General features: G+C 45.7%; 1 protein-coding gene across 27 annotated transcripts in view; it reads right to left on the bottom strand.

Moving 5' to 3' along the window:
* Positions 1-24,624, bottom strand: part of LRRFIP1 (LRR binding FLII interacting protein 1) — a 146,415-nt gene that overhangs the window by 9,311 nt on the left and 112,480 nt on the right. For 13 of the 27 annotated variants that reach the window (XM_057744853.1, XM_057744854.1, XM_057744851.1 and 10 more), the window contains 9 exons: positions 16,298-16,333; positions 15,732-15,857; positions 14,216-14,287; positions 12,314-12,484; positions 10,475-10,567; positions 9,450-9,542; positions 8,196-8,288; positions 6,785-6,926; positions 1,562-4,554 (listed from right to left, as the gene is read on the bottom strand). In XM_057744853.1, coding sequence (XP_057600836.1) covers positions 2,855-4,554; positions 6,785-6,926; positions 8,196-8,288; positions 9,450-9,542; positions 10,475-10,567; positions 12,314-12,484; positions 14,216-14,287; positions 15,732-15,857; positions 16,298-16,333 — 2,526 coding nt within the window. In that variant the 3' untranslated portion in view covers positions 1,562-2,854. Of the gene's footprint in view, positions 1-1,561; positions 4,555-6,784; positions 6,927-8,195; positions 8,289-9,449; positions 9,543-10,474; positions 10,568-12,313; positions 12,485-14,215; positions 14,288-15,731; positions 15,858-16,297; positions 16,334-24,624 lie in introns of those variants that run through there. The other 14 variants (XM_057744863.1, XM_057744877.1, XM_057744865.1 and 11 more) reach the window with 8 other exon arrangements.

Genomic DNA, 24,624 nt, shown 5'->3' on the forward strand with positions numbered 1-24,624 from the left:
ATGTCGTACACAGTGATCCCCTAGGAAAGGAATCTATCAGTAGACAACAGGAACCCTAAATTGTCTAAACCCCTAGAAGCAGCATTCCAGGGTCCTAGTGACAGTGGAAATTTAAATGCTCAGGTCATTAGGTTTTCCATTAACTGGAAATACTCCACATCATAGAAAGTAGTCAGTGCAATACACCTCCTTCTTAAACACTCTTTTCAAAAATTTTACTGCTTCCCAACCTTTGTGTGTTATAAAATAGCCTATAATTCAAAATTCTCAGTTACCTTTCCCTATTTTTTACATAAACTCATAATTACATTACTTATACTTGGGAAGGAAAGTAACATTTTACATACAGTAGCCATGCTCTGGTTTGGGGCTAAAAAATTTCCCAACTTTTTGATTTAAAGTATCAGTGATCGATGTCAGTGATGGATGTTTTTCTCTGTTCTGCATTATAGTGAAACCTCAGTGGTCCAGGTTCCTCTGGGGATGTGGTTGACAGGAAACCTTTCGATTCTTTTCTCAGTCTGAATCGTTTGACATTGAGATCTTTCCAAATTGCCTTATATACTTCCATGCTTTCCTACACTGAATGTACCAAAGGCAACCATTTCTTGATAATTCAGGGGCCTTCATGTGCACATTAATTACTGTATGGGGCTGTAATGTCATCTCGCCCTCAGAGCAGAGTAACTGATATTCATAAAGAAGGCTCTTAGATTATCAAGGATGGTTTGACTCTTCAGAATCCTTATCTTTTGCTGACTTTCCAATTCTCAGCTGCCGCTCCCACTAGAGGTTGGGTCCTATGTGCTTGTTCACGGTCAGAGCACCTTCCATATAGGAAGTGATCTACATGTTTATTGATTAAGTGAGGGATGAACAGTTGAGACCGCTGGCTGGCTGGCTCGAGGGATGGGAAGTCTATCATAATGCCCTTAAATGTGCTGTTGAATAACATGGGAAAGAAAGGCAAATGGTTTGATGATCTCACCACTGAGAGAGTCTGGCTGTTGAATCACTTCCCCAGAGGCCCTTAAGAGTAGGAAGGAGAGCTGTTTCCCAATGTGCATTCCAGGAAGAATGCAGTGTTGCTAAAGTTAGAGACATGGACTTTAAAGTCCTTTGCAGCCCTTGGACTTGATTCTCTAGTGAGCCCCATAGTTTTCTATTTATACAGCATAAGTGGAGAGAATTGATCAGTCCCATTATCCTCTGCTTCAGGATACTTATACAGAAATCATCAATGTATATTTGAAATTCTCATCATCTTTTTCAAAACATTCTAAGTATTGGCACCTGTAAGCAGAGCAACAGGATGGAGACCTTTCTCACCTGGGCTCTTCATTGGAGCCACAGATCACAGAAGCTTCTATGAGGAAAGATCTTACTCAAGGATGGTCCAATACTAGCCCCAGTCTAGATGCCAGGAGAGAAGCTCTTCACTACTGGCATTGGATATTAAGCATGAGACTTCCATAGAACCCTACTGGGAATTAGCAACCCAGAAGTAGATTAAATGTAGCCACAGTCAGAATTCAAGTAGCACAAGAGTGAAATCACAGGCTTGTAAAATTATAAACTGTCTTTATTTCAGTTACATAATAACACTTATGTTTGCCTCAAATTTTGTTGAGGTTTTGGTCATTTTTGCAATTATATCTTGTAACAATAATACGAAATCATATGATCTCATAAAGTGTCAACAGCATTCATACTGTACATTCCCTTGTAATTTTAATATTTTACAATGATTTTTTAACTTTACAATTATTTTTTAAATGTTTCTTTATATAGAAAATATATATTTTGTCCAGAAAGATCAAAACAAGAAATTTCCAATAAGAATATATTGAAAAACAACAAATGAAAATATTTATACCAAAATACCAAAGGTGATTCAACTCGTTATAATATCCTCTTAGAGTCTAAACAGCAGTTTGCACAAAAATAGCGTCCTTCTGTATTGCTCTACTGAATAATGATTAGACAAATACAAAGAGAAGTAATTTTAAGGTTAAAAAATAAATTTTAGAAATGATTCTCCCTGCCCAAATACTGCAGTAGGAAATGCAATTATAACATATATCTCTTCCAGAAAATTTTTTTTTAAAAAAGGCTTTGTATAAAATGACTTTGGTACATAATTGGCATGAAGTCAAAGTCACCTACAAAATAAATTCAGGTATCCTCAAGAATGAGATCCAAAAGTATTGATCTGAGATAAAATACGTATTTGAGGTAAAGGCAAGTAAGCTCTCCCTAGTGCTGTAAAATGTTTATCTGCTATCCCTAACAGGATTAATTATCATCCTAATGTGCAAATCTCATCACTCAGTGACCTATATGCTGTTTGGCCATTTATGTCCTTTTTAAATAAAATACCATACAGTTTATATTATACACATCAAAATCAAATATGAAAGCACATATGTTTGAATGAGACAATTTATACTCATAACATGGAAATCTCAGGTTACTATTTGGTCATTTCAATTAGATGCTGAGACATTTGGTCAAGAATATGCACATTCACATCAGCTGAAGGCAAAGGCTAAATATTTTGATGTTGATGTTAAGCAGATATAAAACAGTGTACGTTGTTGTTTGATACTTCTGTCATGCTCGCCATCAGAACTTACTCTGATAACAGAAGTGTCCTCTCATCAGGGTGATAACCTTAGTGATGAAATAGAAATCTACAGAGAACAGTCTATGGCTTCAAGGAGTAGACAGCTTGGTGTCTGATTGTCATTCGGTCGTCTATACCAGTCTAGAATATCTTCTGAGTTTCACCGGTGGAGTCTCTCACAGCTGGACTTGTGTACAGTCCTCGCATCCCCCAAGACCCCACCTAAACCTACGACAAGGTACAGTCCTCTTTGTTTTTGCCCTTCCCGTGTCCACCTATCATCTCTTCCTTGCTTTCTGAATTAAAGTCCCCCACCTCGCCTGCTGGTGCTACGTCATCGTTTTCTAGACCACTGCTATCGGAAACCTTCCTGGCTGTCTGACCAAGGTTTTCTGATGTCACAGGCTCTTCTGTGTCTTCTGTTTGACAGGCATCGTTAATGTCCTTTGAGGGACTTCGGTCTTGGAGTGGTACACTACCAGGCACTTCTTCATCATCTGGACCTACAGGACTGCTGGGAGCCATGCCATCTTCCTCAGCATCATCTTTTATAGTACCGTCCTCTAATTCTTTATTACTGACACTGGTGCCTGATGACTGAATCGTGTTATCTTCAAAATCCAATGTGTCTCCATCAGCTATTGCCTTCCCTGCCTTAGTGTTTACATCAGAATTGTTTTGGTTAAGTTTTCCAACCAACTCGATTTTAGGATTTTCTGGACCATCAGCATTTTCACTGCTTCCTGCTACACTGTTCTGTTTTGGGTTTTTAGTGACCTCATTCTGTGCTTCTACAACTGGTTTTTCATCAGTAAATTTTACCTGCTCTTCTTTCATTTCACTTAAATCTGGGTCCTGAAATGTTAACTCTTGCTGAACATCTTTGGTTTCTACAGGTGCTGGTGATTTTTTCTTCTTGTTTTTCTTTTTCTTGTTCTTTGTTTTCTTCTGTGACGAATCCAATGCCTCTCCCTGTGGGTCATTCTTTTCTTCATCGGGCTCTTTTGCATCTAGGGGTTCACTTTTGGCATCTACCGTACTTGGACCTGTTGCCTCCTGAGGACTGCTTTTGGCTTCTGGAGAACAAGGAATGGCTTGGACTTCCAGCTCGATTGGTTTCTCATCCTTTAATTCCCTTCCTTCATCCTCCTCTTCATTGTTCTCCCCGCCTACCTCTATGCTCTGAATTGGGACCTCTTTGGGCTCTGCTACCTCCTGGTGGATAAGTTCTTTCTCTAAATCACACTCTGAGCTTGGGTCTGAGCCTTCTGGAGCATCTACCTCACATTTTTCATGGTGACTTGCGTCATCATTACCCCTTGGAGGACTCAAGGCTACTGTGCCCTCCTCCTCCCTCAATCCAGTGAGCCCTGCCTCTGGCGCAGCCTTTGTGGAGCTCCCACTGTGCTCTCCAGTGTCTGCACTGCTCTGCCTTTCAAATTCAGATATTTGCAAAGAAGCAGATTCCTGATGTGGTTCTCTGCTAATCTCTTCCAAGTTGGTTTTACAATGTTCCTGTTTTTCTTTTTCCCACTCTTCGGCAGATTCTTCACTTTGGTTTTTGATATCCAAGGCATTATTACCACTGCCCTGCCCAATACTAGGACCTGGGATTTCACCATCTCGTTCACTGTTTATGACCTCACTTGACTCAACCTGCTGTGTGTTTTCAAGGAAGGAAGCGTTCTCTGGAATTTGGCTTTGAACCTGTTCCTCATTCTCAGAATTTACTAATGTTCCCGGGGAGGGGGCACTGTCTTCAGAGGTTTTCTGTTCCTCGGCATTGTCACCAGGATGTAACACCTCTGTGTCCACACAGTCCTTTCCTGGGTCCTCTTTGGGCTGTCTTTGCTCAGTGTTCTGCAAGATTTCTTTTTTCCCCTCATTCTCCACCATTTCATTTTTCACCTCCACTTCATTGGCTCTTCCTAAAAGACCATTGAGAAAATTGAAGGGACCCCGTGATGTGGTTGACCACGCAACATATATTACAATGTAAACACATGATCTCTTTCCCCACCAACCCCGCTGCTAAAGAGAGAGAGAGCCATTGGAGAAGCACGCGACAGAAGCCTTCGCCAGTTCTGTGCGGCAAAGCAGCCATCACGTTAGCAAATGTTGGATCAGCGGAGGCCACTGCCACCATGTCAGAGGCAAGAGTGGCTGCTGGTGCCACCTGGGTGAAGGTGAAGTTTCAAAGGTGAAGTTAAATTTTAACAAATAAGAAAGAGCTCTGGATCAGACAGCCAAGCCATCCAAGGTGAGGGGTTTCAGAATGACTGAAGGTTCATGGTCCCCACTCTCATTTCTGGAGGCACACGGGGACCACGCCTACTTTTCCAGCTGTCAAATTGCACTGCAGATCATGCAGCTCTAAGAGCAGCTTTCAAACGATTTTTAAAAGAAACATTCAGTTCACCTCAAGATCAATCTCAAGGGAAGCCACTTTTGAAATAGCTCATGGAGGTAAAGAGAACTCCACCCTCCACCCTCTAACCACTGTCTTCCTGGGAAAGCAGGCTGTGCCCTCAACACCTCTGCTCCTTTCCTGGAGGTAAGGGGGGTGATTACAGCAGGAGACCTCTTAATTAAACATAAATCATTCATTGATGAAAGAATTATGAATGAAAGGACCTGTTGCTGCTTTGGAATGAAGGGTTACATTTTGGATTCTGCACACAAACAACACTGCAGCATATTAACGACCACATGACTGAAAGTCAAAGCTTGGTAACTTATGACCAGCAGCCTCCAGGGAAGAGGGAGCGCCGGGCAGGATCCTATTCAGAGTCAGCTTTCCCTCACCCCTTAAAAATCTCTAGTATTTCAAATGTTTTATAATGTGTGTTTTATAGTAATTAAATATTACACATATATAAATAAAAATAAACATATATATTGGGAAGTTCCCACAGTTCTTTACTGACAGGGATATGTGATCAAAAACTACGTAGAGACCACTTACAAAACCAATGTTTCTAGTTCTTGAAGTGTTCATTACACAACAGTTATCAAGGATTTATACAATGTATATTTGAACAAGAGCAGCATGATCAATTCTAGCTGCTCAGGTAGGGAACATAAAGGTAGGATGGACATACATCACTGTGTCCTCCTTCAGCAACTCTGACTCAATGAAAAGAGCTGTGTCTCTTGAATAGTCATCAAAGTAATGAGGCACCCCCACCCCGCCCCGGAAAGCCGGTCCTGGGAAGCGGGGGCCTACAGGTTTCTTCACCTCCATGAAGAACCTCCCAAATGGAAAGGAAAGCCACGGTCCCTGACCTTATCCCAGCCTCACTGTGAAAAGCTGGAAATGGTTGCAAGCGAGGCCTTATTTGCCGGCTACAACTTCAGGCTGCCCACAAGATGCTGAAGGTTTATCCCAAAGCCAAGTATAGTAAGACAAATATTAATTGGGGAATCTTTTCAGATATTTGGAAATCGTATAAAATTTTCCTACAATATATTGGGTTCCCCAATTTATATTCTTTCAGAAGCAAAAATGTGACATACAAAGGAACATCATCTCTGACAAAGGGGCAGACGTATTCAGACTCTTGTCCACACTGACCACGCTCACTACCCAGAGCTCCCGGTCCATCTCATCTACACCTGGGGGCTCCCTGTCCATTCCCCCCGCCACCCAGGGCTCCCTGTCCCTCTGCTGTCCATAGGCACCTCAGACTCTCAAAACGCTTCACGGTGCACAGGATTTGCAGCGCTGGCTTGCAAGTATGGTCAACTAACTTTCTTTACAGCCTCTGCCATTCTGATCTGACAACTCTGTAACAGAGTAAGTCATAACGCTGTGTTTGGCACATAGCTGAAGGAAACCAAATACAACAGACCCGTCAACACTGTCACTTAATTGTGAGATTATTTTCCTGGTATTCACAGTCTCACGGGTAGCTTTGAGAAGCAAAAGAAACGTATTCTTAAGCCATTGGTGGTGAGCACTGAACAGAGGTACACGCCAGACAACACACGTGGGTGATGGCATCGCTCGGCAAGGAAGTTGCCATGAAGTGACAGCACGAAGGGCATGCTGGGTGATGGTTAATCAATCAGTGATGATTACGTCAACTCTACCAAGGCATGGAATGTGAACCAATGCTGACTGGAAGATGGAAGGATCAAAGAGAAACAAGTACTTACCTAGGGTCCCATCCCCTGTCATCTTGAGGGCATTTAATTCTTCCTTTGTCATCTTTGTAGAACCTTGGTAGCCAACATTATTTAGAGTGTCTGAAGTCTCTCCATTGGTAGCTATTTCTGAATTTAGTATTATTCCATGTTTCTGGGAATAAAAACAGGCTCGTCATAATACTCACTAAGTGATACTAGCTTAAACTTTATTTTATAAATAATAATTAAAAACCCTACTTTTCCCTAAGCAGAGGAAAACTCTACAGAGACAGAGCAGTGCTAGGTTTCACCCCTGTAAATATTCTATTAACATGCATAGATTTAGGATGTCTTCCTCCAAAGACCCTTCTTCCCTACATGTTCCCATCCACATCTTAATGTGCCGGTGACAAAACACTTTCCTTGGGCATCCTTTTTCACTATAGGCTGCCAGAAATGGGGCATCAAGGAAATCACTCTAAAATGGTTTTTCCCTCTAAAACCCCAGTTGCGTTCTTCAAAAGGAGAGACAGAGATAAAAAATATGTACGTGTTCTGAAAGGAATGATGTAACTTGGCTGTTACATTCAAAGAAATACAATTGGTGCTCACTACACAGCAAAACCCTTTAAACCCAGCCACACTTTACAAGTCCAGGATGCCCACCTCGCCCAGGATCGCCCCCTCCCTCGCCTCCTCCTGCCACCCACAGTTCTTTCTCTTCTGCTTGGGGACATTCCCAGCCCTGTACTCACACCCTGGCGAGGAACAGCACTGTGAATCTGAGCTTTAAGCCTGTTCCCCGCTGGCCGATTGCTCTGGCCTTGACCCTTCATTATAAGCAGCTGACGTGGGTGTTTCCACGGGCGATGCAGGAGCCAGCTGGTGGCCATAGCCCCTAGACTCAGCACCACCTCCTACAGTGCTGAGCGTCTGACCCCTGCTGCTGCCTGTTGGTTTATTTTACTCTGTGTCCAGCCAGCAGCTGAAGACCTCTTGATATGATCCAGACAGGACGTGGAACTTTCCTACAACCCACAGAACTTTTCCTAACACCCACACCACTGTTCAGCTAGAGAGATCCTTACATTCGAGCCTTTATTATAAGAAACAAACATATTCTCTAACTTGGAGTAATGTCCTGGAGAATTTACTAATGAGTTTGGGGAAAAATTTAGCATATCAAGAAAATTCTTGGAAATCAGAGTTGCTTTTAAGATCAGATATGCTTGTAAACATCTGAAGGCCATGGGGCACACCCCACGGAATCCACACTGACTTCACATATCTCTTTGGGGTCAGTTAACCCACGATTTCATATTATTAACAGGACTAAAATCAACGACATAAAATTAATGAATACCACTCTCCACACACATTCATCCTCGAGAACCCTGGAATTTGCTGTTGTTGCCTGGATCTTTTTACTTTGGCTTCGTACCTTTAATTCCTCTTTCAGCACGACTACTTCTTCTCTAAGATCGTCCCGTTCACTCCTTACGGAATCAAAGAACTCTCTCTGCCTCTCTAATGCCTGAGTGTGCAGCAGAGCAAAGGGAGAGAAGAGTCATACAGGTGAGCAGACGACTTCGGAAGCAGGGCTGGGAAGGAGGCTTCCGCTATGTAAAACACTAACATCGGCAAGGCATTCGATAGGCTATGCTTAGAGATACAAACACGGTGCAGTGTTAAGCTTTCCATTTAAAGCCAGCCAAGAAATGTCACTGTGCATGCTTCCTGAAAGACATTGGCCTTCTGAAGGATGCTCTCTTTTTCACATTCTCTCCTGGCGTAGTCTGCAGTTTCACAGCATAGTTAGAGAAGTAACAGAAGCAATGCACCCATTTAAATGAGGAATAAATAAAGAAGAAGAAAAGCTTAAGAACCCCGAGTGACAACTATTTTAGTAATTTAGACTATTTTGTACGTTGATTCTCATTGCTTGCTGTCACAGATGAACATGAAGTGGTCCTGAAGCAAACACAATGCACCCACACAGACATGCACACAAAGTCTTAAGTAAGTGTCAGTGAGCATGTCAAAGTGAAGGCGGGTGCAGCTTCACAATGTGAAGGTGCTGATGTTTGCTCCGTCTAGAGATCGTTATCAGAGCCGTGTGGTGTGAGTCGCCGTGTTTTGGAAGCCATTTGGCATCACGGAGCACAGCTGGCACTTTATTAAGTGGGTTCTTTCTCTCTGCTCATCACTCCTAAATGCAGGTGGGCTGCCTCTTCTCCCCCTGTGGAGGGAGAGGGGCTGACATCTCGCTGGGGAGGCTCTAGGTGGGGATGTGTGGGGCACAGCACCTTGCACCTTGCAGCTTCCTCAAAGCCCTTTGAAAAGAAGCCCAGTGACACCAGACAGGGAATTCTAAGAGGTCTGACCCTCCACGAGTGAACCCGCCCAGCGCGCCTTCCTGCCTCCTCTGATGTCGGTGCCGCTGGCCACTCACAGGCAGGCAGGGAGCCGGGAATGCTGACAGAAAGAGAATCTCCACGTTGGAAGTCAACCTCCAGTTCGGAGATCATGTCAGTGTGGGGTAAGTTCGTGTAGTTTCTCTTTTATTCATTCTGTGTCACACGGGGGTCACATGCAAACTCATACAAGCCTTTTTGCAAACCATAGATTCCGAAAGCACTCCATTTGCTAAGCAGAGCGCCCACTCGAACAGATTGCAAAGACTTGAGAGTCCTACCCCTATCTTTTTGTCTTTCCACTCTATTGTTTCCTGAAGATCAGAAATCTCCCTGATATAACTCGCCTGTTTCTGCTGTAGCTGTCGGATTTCCTGAAGAATAGGAACAGATAGAAAGAAAGCAGGTACAGGGTTAAACAGGAAGAGACTCTGCGGTGTAGACAAGCCCTGAGCCAGCAGGCGCCCTGGAGGTCCCAGCACCATGTTTTCCTGATTGATCTCGAGCTTGTTCTCAGGATGCTGGTACTTTATCCTTGACCTTCTCCCCAGCTCCAAGTGCAAGAAGAAAACCAGTAGGAGTGAAATTCTCACTTACAGGCACTAGAGTTCTAATCAAGTTAAAAAGGTAAAAAATCAAGCCTGTATTAGTCTCCTATTGTCATGGTAACACATTACCACAAATTCAGTGGCTTAGAACAACAGAAATTAATTTTTTTACAGTTCTGGAGCTCAGAAGTCCGAACGGTGTCTGCAAGGTGTGGGCAGGGCAGGCCTGGGTTCTTTTCTGGAGGCTTGGGACGGTGGGGAGAATCTATTCCCCTCTTTCTTTCTCTCCTAGAGGTGCCCACAGTCCTTCCTCATGTGGCTCTGACCTCCACCCCCGTGGCCACATCTCCTGTTCTGCCTTTGACTTTCCCGTTTCTTTCTTGTAAGGACCCTTTGGATCACTCTGGCCCACCCGGATGATACAGGATAATCTCCCACCACAATGGTCCTTAACCACATCTGCAAAATTCCTTTTGCTGAGTGAGGTGACCTATTCACAGTTCCAGGGACTCAGATGTGGACATCTTAGGGGGCCTTCATTCTGTCTGCCACACCTCCCCAAATAAACACACCACCACCAAAGAATGAAAATCTTCACTTATAAAAGGGACTGTCTCCTCAAGCAAGGCACAGAGAGTTCACCTACACCCAATTTTCAAGAAAACTGGTAGCTTTAGTAACTGCCCAACAACATGCTCCTAAGTCACACACACACACAAAGAACAGAAACGAGAAGAAAAGCAGGAAAAACTACTCACCTCCAGCATTTCTTCTCTTTGCTTCAGGGCCTCTTTCACTTCGGCAAACTGAAACTGGAGTATACTGTGGGCATGCTTTTCCCTTTCAAATTCCTATAAAGGAGGAAAACAGCGCTACAGTTGCCGTGGAATCACATTTTTCTGTCACTGTAGTTCATGTTCCTGGCATCATGTGCTTACTCCCTTTCTGAAGTCTGGGGGTGACGGGACCCTCGTAGCTGTGACAAGGACCTGTCTGTCGGGCTTTGGTTGGCCCATGGTCCCCACCTTGGGTCAGTGTTCCAGGATCACCCCATTTCTCTGGAACTAGATTTGGGGTTTCTTGGTCTACTTCCTGATACCTGAATGAGGGCATTCTAGGAGTATTTAGAGTGTATTACAGTACTCTTCCACCCACGTGGGGTTCAGAACATGCTCTCTGCTCCTAAATTATGAATTAGTTTCAGAGAAAGCTTTCATGGCATCAGGTCTCATGAAAAGTTTCCCCTTTGTTTCAGAGTTCGGTCATCAGGAACTTCACGGGCAACATTCTTCTTTAGCTTCTAACTCAACTACATCAGTGAAAGGAGAAGGCCCTTGAGTTGTTATGGTACCCTGGTTTTAACCCTTGGGATTTAGAGGATATAGCCAGTCAGAAAAAAAAGATATAATGACACTCACAGGTTAAATTTTCCATTTCTCGCAGCAACTCTCAAAAATTGGACAATATTCTAGGATCTGACAAACCAACTAATTCCTTAAAACATGAAAAACATGTATCCCTTGTTCTCTGTCTCACAGAGAACGGCTGAGCCCAGCCTTCAGCAAATCAGCCTGCTGCCATTAATTTCAACGTGTGCTCATGCTTTCTATTGATATCATAAGTTAACACATTAATTCCAGTGGTTCTTAATGAAAGCCCAAGTAAGATTCTACCCTTTTCTGAGATTAATGAAGGTGTTTAATTAAGTGGAGTAATTGTGTCTTTTCCCAATCAGCAGAAAGCAAATGAATATAATTTTCTTAAAATCCTTGATACTTGCAACAACTATTTCCTTCTGGTGTTGAGATAACAAAATAAAAATCAAGAAATGTATATTAACAGGAAAATCTTGAAGTATCTAATTGCGCCTTATCCAAGCATGCTGGGTCCTTTGTAGGCAGGTTTTTTCATGGTTATGATTTTACCTTACATGCAAAACACACTAATGTCCTCCTAGTAAAATTGTCTCTAGTTTATACATTGAAATTGTGCATATCAATATTTTAAGTCCCTCAGCAAAGAGCATGGTGTTTTATTCTTAGATGTTTGGGCTTCCAGGGCAAGTGGAGAATGATTGTTTTTAAAAAAACCACACACACACAAATATACACATATACATGCATAACGTATATACCATATACCAAATATATACACATATATGCACACACATACATATTCTACCATTCTTATATATACACCATATATATATTCTCCCATCCTTACACATATCATTTAAATATATATATTCTCCCATCCTTACATATAGCATTTATATATATATATATATTCTGTCATAATTACATATACCATTTACATACATATTCTCCCATCCTTACACATAGCATTTAGATATATATATTTTGCCATCCTTACCTATACCATTTATATATATATTCTACCATAATTACATATACCATTTATATATATGTGTGTGTATATACACATTCTTCCATTCTTACATGTACCATTTACATACGTATTCTCCCATCCTTGTATATATCATTTATTTCTATATATTCCCCATCCCTACATAAACCATTTACATATCTCTATATATGCACACATACTCCACCATCCTTTCTCACACCACCACGTACTTTGCTCTTCTCCTCATACTGCCGCTTGGACTCAGCCAGCTGCTCTTCGAGCTCCAGCAGCATGTCCTTTAGCGTGTCAACCTGGTACATAAAGTTTGTCTTCTCATTGTCTAGCTGAGCATTGGAAACCATAGCCTTCTTGTATTTCTCTTCGACTTCTGCTAGTGAGTCCTGCAAAAACCAGGCCAAATTTTTGAAATTGTAGTAAGAAAAGAAATTAGTCCAGTATTTTTTAACAAAACCCTGAAAAACTCAACCCTAAATTTAGACTTTATTTCTTAGAGCAAATGAAGCAGAAGAAGAAACACACGGCAATTTGAAATGCCCAGAAAGTCCCCCTTTGCGATTTGCTCAAATTCTCATGACTCAGAAAATTAGTTATTAACTCTGTCTAGGGATGAAAATAATTTTCAGTCATTAGGACAAGGGAACACCAGCGGGAAAGGGCTCTGGTCACAGAGGTGGCAGAGCCCTGGCTGCAGGAGTCTGATTCTGTAGCCTGTCATACTGGGCCAGGCTGTTGACAGGTGTCTGACGAAACCACTCAAGACACGTGACCAGAACCTGGGACAGAGCCAGTGTGCGGGGGGTGGGGGTGGGGGGATAGAACACCTGCCACCAGTGGCCCATTGTCCCCATCAGGGCTTATGAACCAGGATGGCCTTAAGTGGAAGTTCACATTTGCAACCCATAGGAAAACTCAACAAGGTACACGGGTCTCACTGGGTAGGTCCTGGAAAGACAAAGGTCATTCCTTTGAAAAGACAAAAAGGCAACGAGGTCTGCAAAATAAACATGCCCCTGGGGCTCACACCCTGGCAGGGCAGGCAACAGAGCACAGCAGCCGTGTGGATCCCAAAACATATCAAGGGGAGGCGACTCCAGGAGAACAGGGAGCAGCGTCCCGCATGCAAAGGACCCTGAGTTGGAGAAGGGCGGGCACCGAAGGTCGGGCGTGTCTGGTGCTGCCAGCAGGCTCCACAGACCAGGGCGAGGATTCCAGGTGGCACCAGTGATTCCTGCACTGCTTCTGTGGCTCCCTTTCCAACTCCAGCAGGAGTTAAAAGCTGGAATCTTAATCTTCCCCCTCTTTTAAAGAGAGGTGACAAATAAGAAAGCGATTAATCAGTCGTGATTTGGTGCCCCTGGGATACTGAACTCAGACTGTTTTGGAGGTACTTTCTCGGGATTTGAAAAGGAAGTAACAGATTTACCATCTCTTGCTAGATCCATGAGCTGCCCAAGCTGCCCAGTGAAGTCAGAGAATAAAGTCCCCGACTCCCCACCTCATCTTCTGGGAGCCTGGGAACTCAATTTCCTGGTTGGCACAGGCAGTAATTCCACTTTCTACAAGTACTGTGTATCTACTCAAATCAATCCAAGATGATCCACATTCAGACGCTGCTTCCATGAGTACAACGGCACAGTATGCAAATCATCTGTGTGTTTCAAAAGCACAGCAACAGAACTCCCTTATCGGGAGACATCAGCTGTTTTGGGAAGCAAATTAAGCGGCAGTACTGTTTGCATGTCAGGACTGCAGAAAGTGAAGAAAACCAAAAGCCCTTCTTCAAGGGTAGGGTACACTTCCGGGGAAATGAGAAAGGGGTTTTAAGCCGGGTGTGTGTGTGTGTGTTCGGAGCGGGGTGAGTACAAGACGTGCATCGGGAAACATGTTAGTAACATTTTCAACGGAGGAGTTATGATTGTCAAGTCTTGGTTTAAAAGCTGCCTTTGGGAAAGCCATGAGCACACACACCCATGCTGCTAGAGTTCCTGCCACTTTGAGGTCTACAGTCTGGAGCCTCTTTAGAGCAAGCACGCAGTCGGAAGGTCTTCCGTAGAATTTTTTAAAGTTAAGTTGGGTTAATATTATGAGTCCACACTTCCATAAGCTGGTACCTTCATCTCTTTCAATCCCTGCATGTATTTGCCTTCTACATCCTGAATCTGGTCCTTTAACTCATTGAGCTCCTGGGGGAAATGGCAAAAAAGGCAAATGATGTCAAAGGAAACAATGGACAGAGATCACAAAGAAGGAGAGTCTCTGATTCTTTTCTACTTCTGGGCGGCTTCCTTGTTTGAGTCATCTTCTTTTAACGTTTTTAAGTGTTAAAAGGAAAATAAGATAAATTCAATACTATGAGGATGAAAATTTCACTGTATCTTGTGATATTTTCACATGATTTTATAAAATGTGAGTGTCTTCATATATTTTTTACACAATTTTATAAAACAGGCAAATGAGCTTCTGAAAATGGAACAGAGTAACTTACTCATATTTAACAGTTCATTCAAGCTCTCTGAGTTCTACTCTGGGCTACGTACTGAAGACAGAAATCAGCACAGCCTTGTCCCTGCCCTTACAGAGCCCCAGGTGTCTGGCATAAGCTGGAGTCTCATGAAGTCCTTACTGAACAAGTGGGTGATGCTCACAACCCAAGAACAGAGACGGACCGTGACTGCAGCAAACTCTACTTCGAGGCAGGAAGGGAGACCAAAGGGCTGCAGAAGGCCGAGGGACCACACAGGGGAGCGACATGTCAGGAAGAGAAGTCAAAGTATTGTTCCCATAAAGCACAGGAGATGGAAGGCATCTGCAGGGGAACCTAGTCCCACCGGCCCCGATGCTTAAGCTCTTCTCTGGCCTCCCTGGCAAATGTCATCCAGTGGAGGTAGCAGTGGAGGCTGGTTCCCTTCCACCCATTTTCATTACTAGAAAGCTCATCAATTAATGAAGCCAAATCTGACCCTGGCCTTGGCTCTCTCTCCAGAGACACAAGCTCTGGTGACTCAGCCCTTCCTTTGCACTATCTCCTTTTCAGATGCAACGTCCCTAGTTACTTTAACAAGCAGAGGCCCACATCTCTGTCACACATTCAGTGTTGAGTTGTAGCAGAGAACAGTGTCCACAGTCCAGTGGGAGAAGGAAAAATAACTAAAATACCATGATGGGGTCTACTGAAGGCGTATTGTAAAGGGAAAGGAAGGGCACACTGCAAGTAGAGGGAGAGGGTGCTCAAAGGGCAGAGTAGTCCTGTCGGGAGAAGTGAGTAACCTGTGTCCAGCATGTTCCAACTCTGTGGACGGAATGTCTATGCCTGCTCTGTACAGAGGTGGCTGAGCACCACATGGCAGTGTGGTGAGAGGTCCTGCTCAGGTGTGCTGGGGAGCCGAGGAATCCCAGCGCAGGTGCGCCCTTCCCTGCCCTGCTGGGGCGGGGAGGTCAGGGGCAGCTCCCCACAGGACACCGGAACTGGACTGGGTCCTGCTGTTACTGGAACACCGAGCTCATGGGAGGCAGGGGAGACCAGACGGAGAAGAAAGAGCTGGAATTTTACAAAATAAATCCTTTTTTACTTGAAGATTGATTTTCACAAAAGGTTTCTCTAGGGCATGCGTAAGTAGAGAGCCTTACCTTGATTTCCCTAATGGAGGCCTCGGTGTCAATGGAGATGGAGGTGTCCCCACTGCCCCTCCGAGAGGAAGTCCCACCCAAGGAGGCCAGTGTGGCTGCAGATAGGCTGGGCAGGTTTCGAGACCCCTGCAACATGGCAAAGAGCAAATGGGACTTCAGCCAAAACCAAAATCACTTCTCAGTCTGCCACGATGGTGCCTTTACTTGAATTCAGTTTCCAAATCAGAAAATCTTTGCTGGGTTTAAGGTGAGCAATGCAAACAGGTTCACCTCGAGGGGCCTCATGGATGCTCGGGGTTTTTCTGGATTAACTGTAAGCCTCACTGCCGGGCCCGTTGTGAATTCCCTCACTGTTTTGCAGGTGTAACACACACACTGGAAGTACCCTCGGGGACCCCAAAGGTGGTGACACTGGCTGGTGAGCCATGCACTAGTCCTGTTTACTCCCTGGTGAAATTCTTTATTAAAGATCAAGCAATATCTTTTCTTGTTAGTCTCACCCATAAATTTCAGGACCCTAGTGGTTTATAAATGACACAATATAAAGCTCAACAGAAATTCTTTACCTTCTCCGTGAAGTCTTTTTCTGGTCTCTCTTCAACCTGGAGAGGAAAATGGACAAATATTAAATACTTAAAAGCATTAAACAGAGAATCTGGATTTAGGGGTAAGATAATAATAAAATAAAGCATCAGCTTCCTTTGTGATTTAAACACTCCTTTGCCATGAGATTGTTGGATACACTGGTGTCACAGCGGTGGCCCACAGGCAACTCCACATACCCGGTTGAATCCATTGTGTGGTTTTTCACGTTTCACAGTTTCTACAGGAAGATGATTTGTGAATGAGCTGAGTCTGAACAGGTTGACTTGACAGACTTCTACCCTGTGTGCAGGACTCAGTGCAGGACAGGACAGGCACCAGCCTCTTTCACTCACAATTACTGTGATCGGAACGTGAGAATATGACCGGGTTCTGGGGGCTGGAAGATGCAACCATGCAGTGTTAATTTCGACTATTACCAACCCTGTCTCCAAAGCAAGAGAAGGCAGGGGAGCCAACTGCAATTTTCCCACTGCTCACGAGTAATTGAATTGATGTGAATTTTCTAGTTTGAACATCTTGAGATTGATGCCCAGATGTGGGGAGGTGGCTAGGGGTGGGAGATAGTACCGGAGAGTTTGCTGGGTGAAAAGGGGACCCCAAGAATTTGGCTTTTCACATCTTTCCTGCTTGGATGTGTCTCTGAGACTCCTCTTTTCCCTTCTGCAGGCAGGAGTCTCTGTGGGACCCCCCAGTGGCCAATGGAACCCCAAGACCATGCATTCATGTCGCCCCCAAGAGAGACTCCTTCCCTGTGAGGGTCTCTCAGGGTCAACAGCTTGAGGCCACGCTTGTGCTACATCTTTCTTTGCTCAGCGTCCAATGAAAGGCCAACATTCTCTTCCTTCTTTTTTTTTTTTTTCTTTCCTTTTTTGGCATATTGAGGGCTCCTTTCTGAAAGCCTATAGGAAAGGTTCCAGAGGGCGAGAGAACCCCGCACTCAGTGGTCTCCAGACTCGCTGGATTTTCCCATCATGCCTCCAGTCCCAACTCCCATAGCTCAGAGGCACTTAAATTTGATCACCAGGGAGTCAACTGAAGATGCCCGTGATGGGTGGGATCACACCTTTGATTCAGGAGACCTCATGGGTGAGCTGGGACCCTGCATTTGCCCTGGACTGCCTACCCCACAGACCATCCAGACTGAAGGTGGACAAATCCTGACAGGGCTGGGTCCAAGGCCACCGCAGAGCGGCCCATGAACAGGTCAACTGCCCACAGCACCGTCGTGCATGGAAGTGCGTGGGTGCAGGTGCTAAGCCCTGGTCAGGATGCCATAAAGGCAGTGATTTCCTGTAAAGATGAGCACTTCCTGTCCTCTGCCCACCCTGGGCCCAGGCTGGGCTGGATGCCCACACCCTCACTATCCTGTCCCCAACCAAGAAGTCTCACTGACTACCACCTTCTGTCTTTCATGCTCCTTGAACCTTCAACTTATTTCCAAGGGCAGGATGCCTGAAGTAACCACTAAAATAACACAGCTAAACAGCCAACCAAGGGGATCAGATGGAATCATACAAAATACTCGATCAATTCAAAAGAAGGCAGCTTCTGAAACCAGCTTTGAGCTCAGGACAGTCAAGCTCAAGGGTCTTCTGCTCCACAGATCCAATTTAGCCCCCAGGTCTGGCCCCCAAAGCCACCCACCCAGCTCACACCTGGGTCTTCAGCAAGAACTTTCTACTCTCAGTTAACTAGTCTCCTTTGTGTCCTGAGAGCAGGAGAGGACATGAAGGGGCCGCATCCCTCAGGCCAGTGGGATGGACCTGTACTGGCCTGGCCCTGGCTTGCTAAATAAGCCCCTGGGCGGGTTGACTTCAGATTCCGGTGTTCCCTCTGCCCACTGGGCCATAGCCGGCTGGCCTCCAAGGACAGATTTCCAGACACTCCTGGCCCACGTGCACCCATTTTCACTCTTGATGTGGCAGTCATAGCCCATTAAATAAAGACAGCTCACTCACAACTCTATCACACACCACCTGCCATTTGTTGGCACTTGCGTTTAGTATGTGTAAACTATATATGTAGGATTGTTATTTTTTCAGATGTGCATATCATACTGGCCTAACTAGATATTCCGGAACATCCACAGACAGCCTTTGATCAACACAGTTCTATCTCATCCTCCCTGGCAGAGCCTCAGGGAGCCCTGGACTGATGTTCTGAGTCATGAGGGGGATCTCAGCATTTCAAGTGGGGGTCTTCCCTCCATTAGGGAATACAAATATTCCTGAGAATTTCAAATAACTAAGGAAAAGCTAACTGTCTAGCACTTGCTCTGCTGAAGAATCAGCTCATTAGATCTCCTGGGCACAAGGCCTTTATTCCCTAGAATAGCTACTGTGCAGAACAAATATTAATGGGATGAAAATAAGGAGGGTAATTTAACTGTTGATAGAAAGGGAAGATTCAGCTGAATAGACTGTCAAGCTACCAGTGAGAAGCCTGCAGCTTTTTTGCTCTGCAGTTTGAATAGTATCTTTCCTGACTGCTCATCAGCAGTAGATAATATTGTCTAAAGAAATGAAGCTCCAGAAACCCCATGTTCACCTACAAAGACATCCCTGCCCATAAAAGAAGGACCCCCCCCCCTTTTTTTTTTAGTATTTCTCGTGAGAAAGATGAGAACTATATAGCAGACCAAAAAGCTTTGGTTTTGTGGGGCCTTTAGCACAGCTTTGTTCTGTACCATTTCACCATAAACACAAATATTGCTTTTGTAATTTTCAAAACACCAAATAAAGAAGAAAAAAACTAAAACCACAGCTTTCTCTTTAGTTTAAAAATAGCTTGGAAAAATGCCTTTGCTCTGAAATAGATAACAAACTCAGAATGTGAAAATTTAGGACATATTTTAAAGTAGAGACTGTGGAAGGAAAAATTAAACTCTCAATGACAGTTATAGCCAATCTATGCTTCACTAATGTTTCCCATCTGTATTTTACGTGTCAGGGTGAGTAACGTTTGTTTGTTCTCTGAATGACAAGGGACACGTGTATTTGCCAGCCTTCCTGCAGCCTAAGCAGTTCACGGAGCCCCATGGAAAGCAGTGCAGCTTTGGGTGGGGGAGGGATGGATTGGGAGTTTGGGGTTAGCAGATGCAAACTATTATACATCGAATGGATAAACAACAAGGTCCTACTGTATAGCACAGGGAACTGAACAACATTCAATATCCTGTGAGAAACCATAATGGAAAAGAAAATGGAAAAGAACATATATAACGATCACTTTGCTGTACAGCAGAAATTAACACAACATTGCAAATCAACTATAATTCAATAGAAAGAAAGAAAAAGAGAAAGAAAAAGAAAGGAAGAGAGAGAGGGAGGAAGGAAGGAAAGAAGGAAGGGAAGGAGGGAAAGGAAAGGAAAGGAAAGGAAAGGAAAGGAAAGGAAAGGAAAGGAAAGGAAAGGAAAGGAAAGGAAAGGAAAGGAAAGGAAAGAAAAGAAAAAAAAGGGAGAGAAGTGGTGAAGCAGCATGGAGCTGTTGCAGCCCCACGGGGTGCCACTAGATGGCAGCCTGTGTCAAGTAGAGCAGGAACAGCCCAGGGAGCCTTGGTCAGGCAGGGCACTCCTCAACCGCCCCTAATAAAGGAACAGATAAGTAACTCTGACAGTGAATTTAATTTGACATAAAGCACAGTACTTTATGTCTGAAAATAATATACAAAGAAACAGAACAGATGGAAGGGTTTTTAAATACTGTTGCGGCTGCTGCATGATGTGATCCGGGGGATGCCGTGGACCACACGTGCTCTAACACGCTGCAGCCCACAGCAGCACCGGCCCCGGGACAATTCACAGGACCTTGTGCACATCGCCTCCTCATCTGAGAAAGGGCAGCAGCACCACAGATCCTGCAGGCTGTTAGCCTTCTTACTCTCATTTACTGAGCAGTACTAAACATTTTAGGTCAATGTGAAAACTTCATAGTAACAGCCTTATGAAATGTGCAAACCGGTATTTTATAATCACAATGGAGTGTATACAAAGGCATCTTTTAAAATCTATGGATGACAGCCACTTCTGAAAAATCTCTGAAATTTTAAATTATGGCAATGCTTTCTTTCAAAAAACAGATACTTAACGTAGCATATTAAATATTTTATTAATTCCAACCTTCTAAAATCATGTCTAAATGAGCTTACTGTTTAGGCTCACTTAAATACACTATCGGGTGAGGTTTCAAATTCCCAGTTTTGCATATCACCATCTGGCTTGCCCACTTTCCTCGAGACAGAGTACAGTATGTGGGTGTGGGGACACCCTAGCCTAGGGGCCAGGGACAAAGGGACCTTTCCTCCTGGTGCCCCAACCCCTATGTGGGAAATGTGTGATCACAGAAGCAAAGTCACCAAGGGGTTCCGCTCCAGAAACCAACTGACAGTAGTGAATGCTTATCAGAAAACACCAGTTTTAAGGGTAATTTTCATTCAGATATAAACAGCAGTAGGGTCTACCATTACAATGGAAATTTCTGGTTTTAAATCCAATAATACTGACCTCATCCTGAATGACCTGTCCTTGAACTCCTGTATTTATAATTCAAGACCTGTTTTTCCACCCAGTTCCTGCCCCCACCTCTTCGCAGGCTCAAAACATGAGTCACTACAGTCTTTTGTTTTCTTAGCTCAGATGGGGCTGGGATTTGTTCACTACCCATGCTTCTCTGGAAACACTGGTACATGAACCTGGGCTCCACAAGGGACACCCCTGACGGACGCTTCCAAAACCCGGCAGCTTCACTGGGTCCGGGCGGGGTTTTGCGGCCTGGGTGACACAGCTGCGCTGGCCCATCCGGGAGAGGCCCTCTGCCTGCCTGGCTGTGCTCCAGGCCTGGGTGTCCAACCTCCCGAGGCCAGCTCCCTGGAAGCGTCCGTGCCCGGAGTCCCATACTGGATGGCGCCTGTCTGCTGAGGCCTGCCTGCCCGGCCTGCGCGTCCTCGAGGGGAGCAGGTGTGTTCCTCCACCACTGCAGCCCTGTGCCTAGGACATTCATAAACCCTGGCTGAAGAAACGAACCCCAACTGCCTCAAGAAGTTGTTTCTGGACTTGCTGGAGAAGAAAACAGGGCTCACCTACAGAATGGGAAAAATGAGAGTGAGGTCTGAGATGGGGTGGGCACCCTCTGCTCCCCGCGAGGCTGCAGGACCAGGGGCGTGGGCAACCCTTGGCCTCTTTGGACGCCGAGGCCCCTTTATTTGCTCAGAGTGGGACACGCTGTTATTTCGCTCATTCCGTTACTTTCGCCGTTGCGTAGCGCTCCCCTCCCCCACGCCGCGGGGCTCCAGCCTGCCTTCCACACCCAGAGCCTCCCCGGGCTGCCCCTGCCCGGGCTCCTACCTCCTTCCCTGGGAGGCCCCTGTGCCCTGCCCTTGCTCCTACGGCCCCCTGGAACCCCATTCCTGCTGGATCACCGGGGGGGATCACCCCACGAGCCACAATGGACAGCGCTGACACCCCCAGAAAACTCGCCCAGGAGAAGTAGGTTATCAACCTGAATCTCTTGTTTTTGTTTTTCAAGCACATCATTACTCGTCTTTCCAGGTGGAGCTCAGGACGTCTCTGTGCCTGGCCAGGTGTCCTCAGCTGGGAATGAGACATGTGACGTTTTAACCCGGGTCGTGGAACTCCCTACTCCCTTCCTGCTCTGCGTGCTTCTGAGAGGCCAGGTGGGGAGGGTCACTCACCCCACAGGCCTCTCCCCGGGCACCAGCTGCCCCTGCAGCTCCTCCCTCCCAGGCAGGAGGACCAGGGGAGTCTGAGCACAAGTTTCCTGGCCTCTTTCCAATCAACAAGGCCAGATACATCCACTTACACTCTGTTGGTCTCACAAGCCCCAAATATAAACACCCACCCCTTTCCAGTGGTGTGACCGCCCAGGACTCAGAAAATAGAAATGGGGCAGATTCCGTGGAAGAGGACTGAGTCTTGGAAGCACAGAGCCAAGGGCTCCCTTAGCTCGGTCTTCCAGACCCTCTGCAGAGGCCAGGGATGCTGCCCGAGCTCTATCTTTCAGATGACTGGGAGTCATGGTAACTGTGATCCCTGGGGAAGTGCCCTGCGCAGTACAGAGGTGTCTCTGTCTTCTGAGGGCCACACACAGAGGTGTCCTCAGCTCTGAGGTCCCCCACCCATGTGAGGTGCCTGGAAGCTGACCTTTGCTCACTAACTGTGCCAACCTGAGGTGGTCGACCTTTGTAAATAAGCAGGTGACTTAGGGGAGAGAGGAGATGGAACTGTCGACCTGTGTGTAATGAACTGAAAAATCAGTTCAGTCAAGGCCCTGAGAGTCTTGCAAACCCAGGGCTCTCAAGGGTGGTGGGTGCAGACCTTACCAGGCCCCCCAGTTATAAAGAGACCCCCGCCTCTCGTCCTCAGGCCCCAGGAGCACCTGCATGATGAATGCTCACCTCTCTGTGTCCATTAAACCCATTTCATGTGAGTAAATTGTTCTCAGATTCAGGAAGCAGATGACAGACGAATTTGTATCTGGTTTCAGTCTCCTCCGTCTGGGCAACTAGACTGAGCTGCTGTTTTGTGACTTCAACCTGATGCCCAGATAAACCCAAAGACGTCAGACCATCATGGTTCATAATTCCCAGCTTCACTTCAGCCACACCAGGCAGGGAACCCGGGCGGAGTCAGGGCCCAGCCTCTCCTGACAACTGTGAACTTTCATTTTTCCCAAAAGTGAGCGTGAGAGAGTAAGCATTACGCATGAGGACGAGTCACTCCATGTGAGATTTATCACGGAAAATGTTATTGTGCTAGTTCTAAGCTGTCACACCCATTGATTGCGTCTGCCGTGGTACCCGCATCTGAAACACGCAGTCAAGGCCCGAAGGCAGCGGCTGGCAGGCCTGTGCAGGCCGGGGCTGCTGACCTCGGAGCAGGGATTCCTCCGCTCACAAACACGGCCCTTCAGTCACGCCCGTTGTATTCTGAAGGAGCGACTCGCCAGGCTTTGAACAGGACTCACATGATAGTGAACAGCTGGGTAACTCACTGCCCCTGTGTGGCTGGTCCTGGGTGGAGCAGTAAGCAGTGGACTTGGTGGGGTGTCCGTCACTCCACATTTCCTGCCCCACCTGAGCACAGTCAGGCCTCGGCTTTTTCTATTCCCCTCACTGCCAGGGTGGCAGCGGGGCTCACGTGGCAGTGAGGACAGTGGCGGGCAGCCTTCCTTTCCACAGAGAAACAGGTTCTCCTGTTCTAACACTCATCCTCCTTATCTGCCTTTTGTTTCTTCACCCTAGATGTGTAAATGGTGGAGAGAACATTACTATCAGGAAAGCACCTGGCAAGCCCAGTGCCAGTGGCTCTGGCCTTGGCCTTGGAGTCAGGGAAAGCAGGGCAGGTGTGGAGGGACTGAGGCCCTCCCGCCTCAGCAACATGGGCTCAGTCTGCAAAAGGGACCCCTTTGCTTGCTTCCCCAAAGAAGCAGATAATCTGCGCTTGGTGTGAAACCTCCTGGCTTTAAAAGGCTGTACCTAATTTAAAAAACAAATCAGTAGCGCCGATGGGTGCACCTGTGCAAGTGGGAGACAGCCCTACGGCCTCTTCTCTGATGACCAGGAACACTTCCTAAATTTTAGCCATCAACACATTTAACTGTGGTCTTGTGTGAGTGAGTTACGAACCACAGTCAAATCCAAGATCAACTTTGCACACCTTTGCCTTTTTCTGCCCGGGGTCTATCAGGAGGGGCCCTGGCCCTGGGTGTGGCAGTGCCAGGTACAGGGCTGGCATGCACACTGCTCAGCACGCAGCCCATCCCCTGCCCACTGAACGCCCCTTCCCTGGCCACTGTATCAGCACCCCATCCCAAATGTCTCCCAGACAAAAGTGCCCTGCCAATCCCTTAAGGTCAAAAGAACAACACAGTTGCCTCATACAAAGCATCAGATGCGATGAAACCGTCTAACGTTCCAAAGACCATGGGAAAAATACACAACGAGACTTAAATGATGGGACTAGATAGCAGGACCCCTTGTTTTCTGAGGCAGAACTTGGGTCATCTCATGTGAGTGACACACAGGAGAGCAGCTGGGTCATTTGTTTCACAGGCACTGAACAGAGGACCAGCAGGACAGCGGGGAACGGAGCAGAGCTGGGGATGCCTTGGCACTAACAAGCTGGTACTCGATCCTAAAAACTGTTGGGGTCCAGTAACACATAACGTTCCGAACAAAATGTTAAAAGTGAATCCTTCAATCTAAAAAAATGGTACAAATGAACTTATTTACAAAACAGAAACAGAGTCACAGATGTAGAAAACAAACTTA

Source organism: Hippopotamus amphibius, chromosome 8, assembly GCF_030028045.1.
Source record: "Hippopotamus amphibius kiboko isolate mHipAmp2 chromosome 8, mHipAmp2.hap2, whole genome shotgun sequence".
Lineage (NCBI taxonomy): Eukaryota > Metazoa > Chordata > Mammalia > Artiodactyla > Hippopotamidae > Hippopotamus > Hippopotamus amphibius.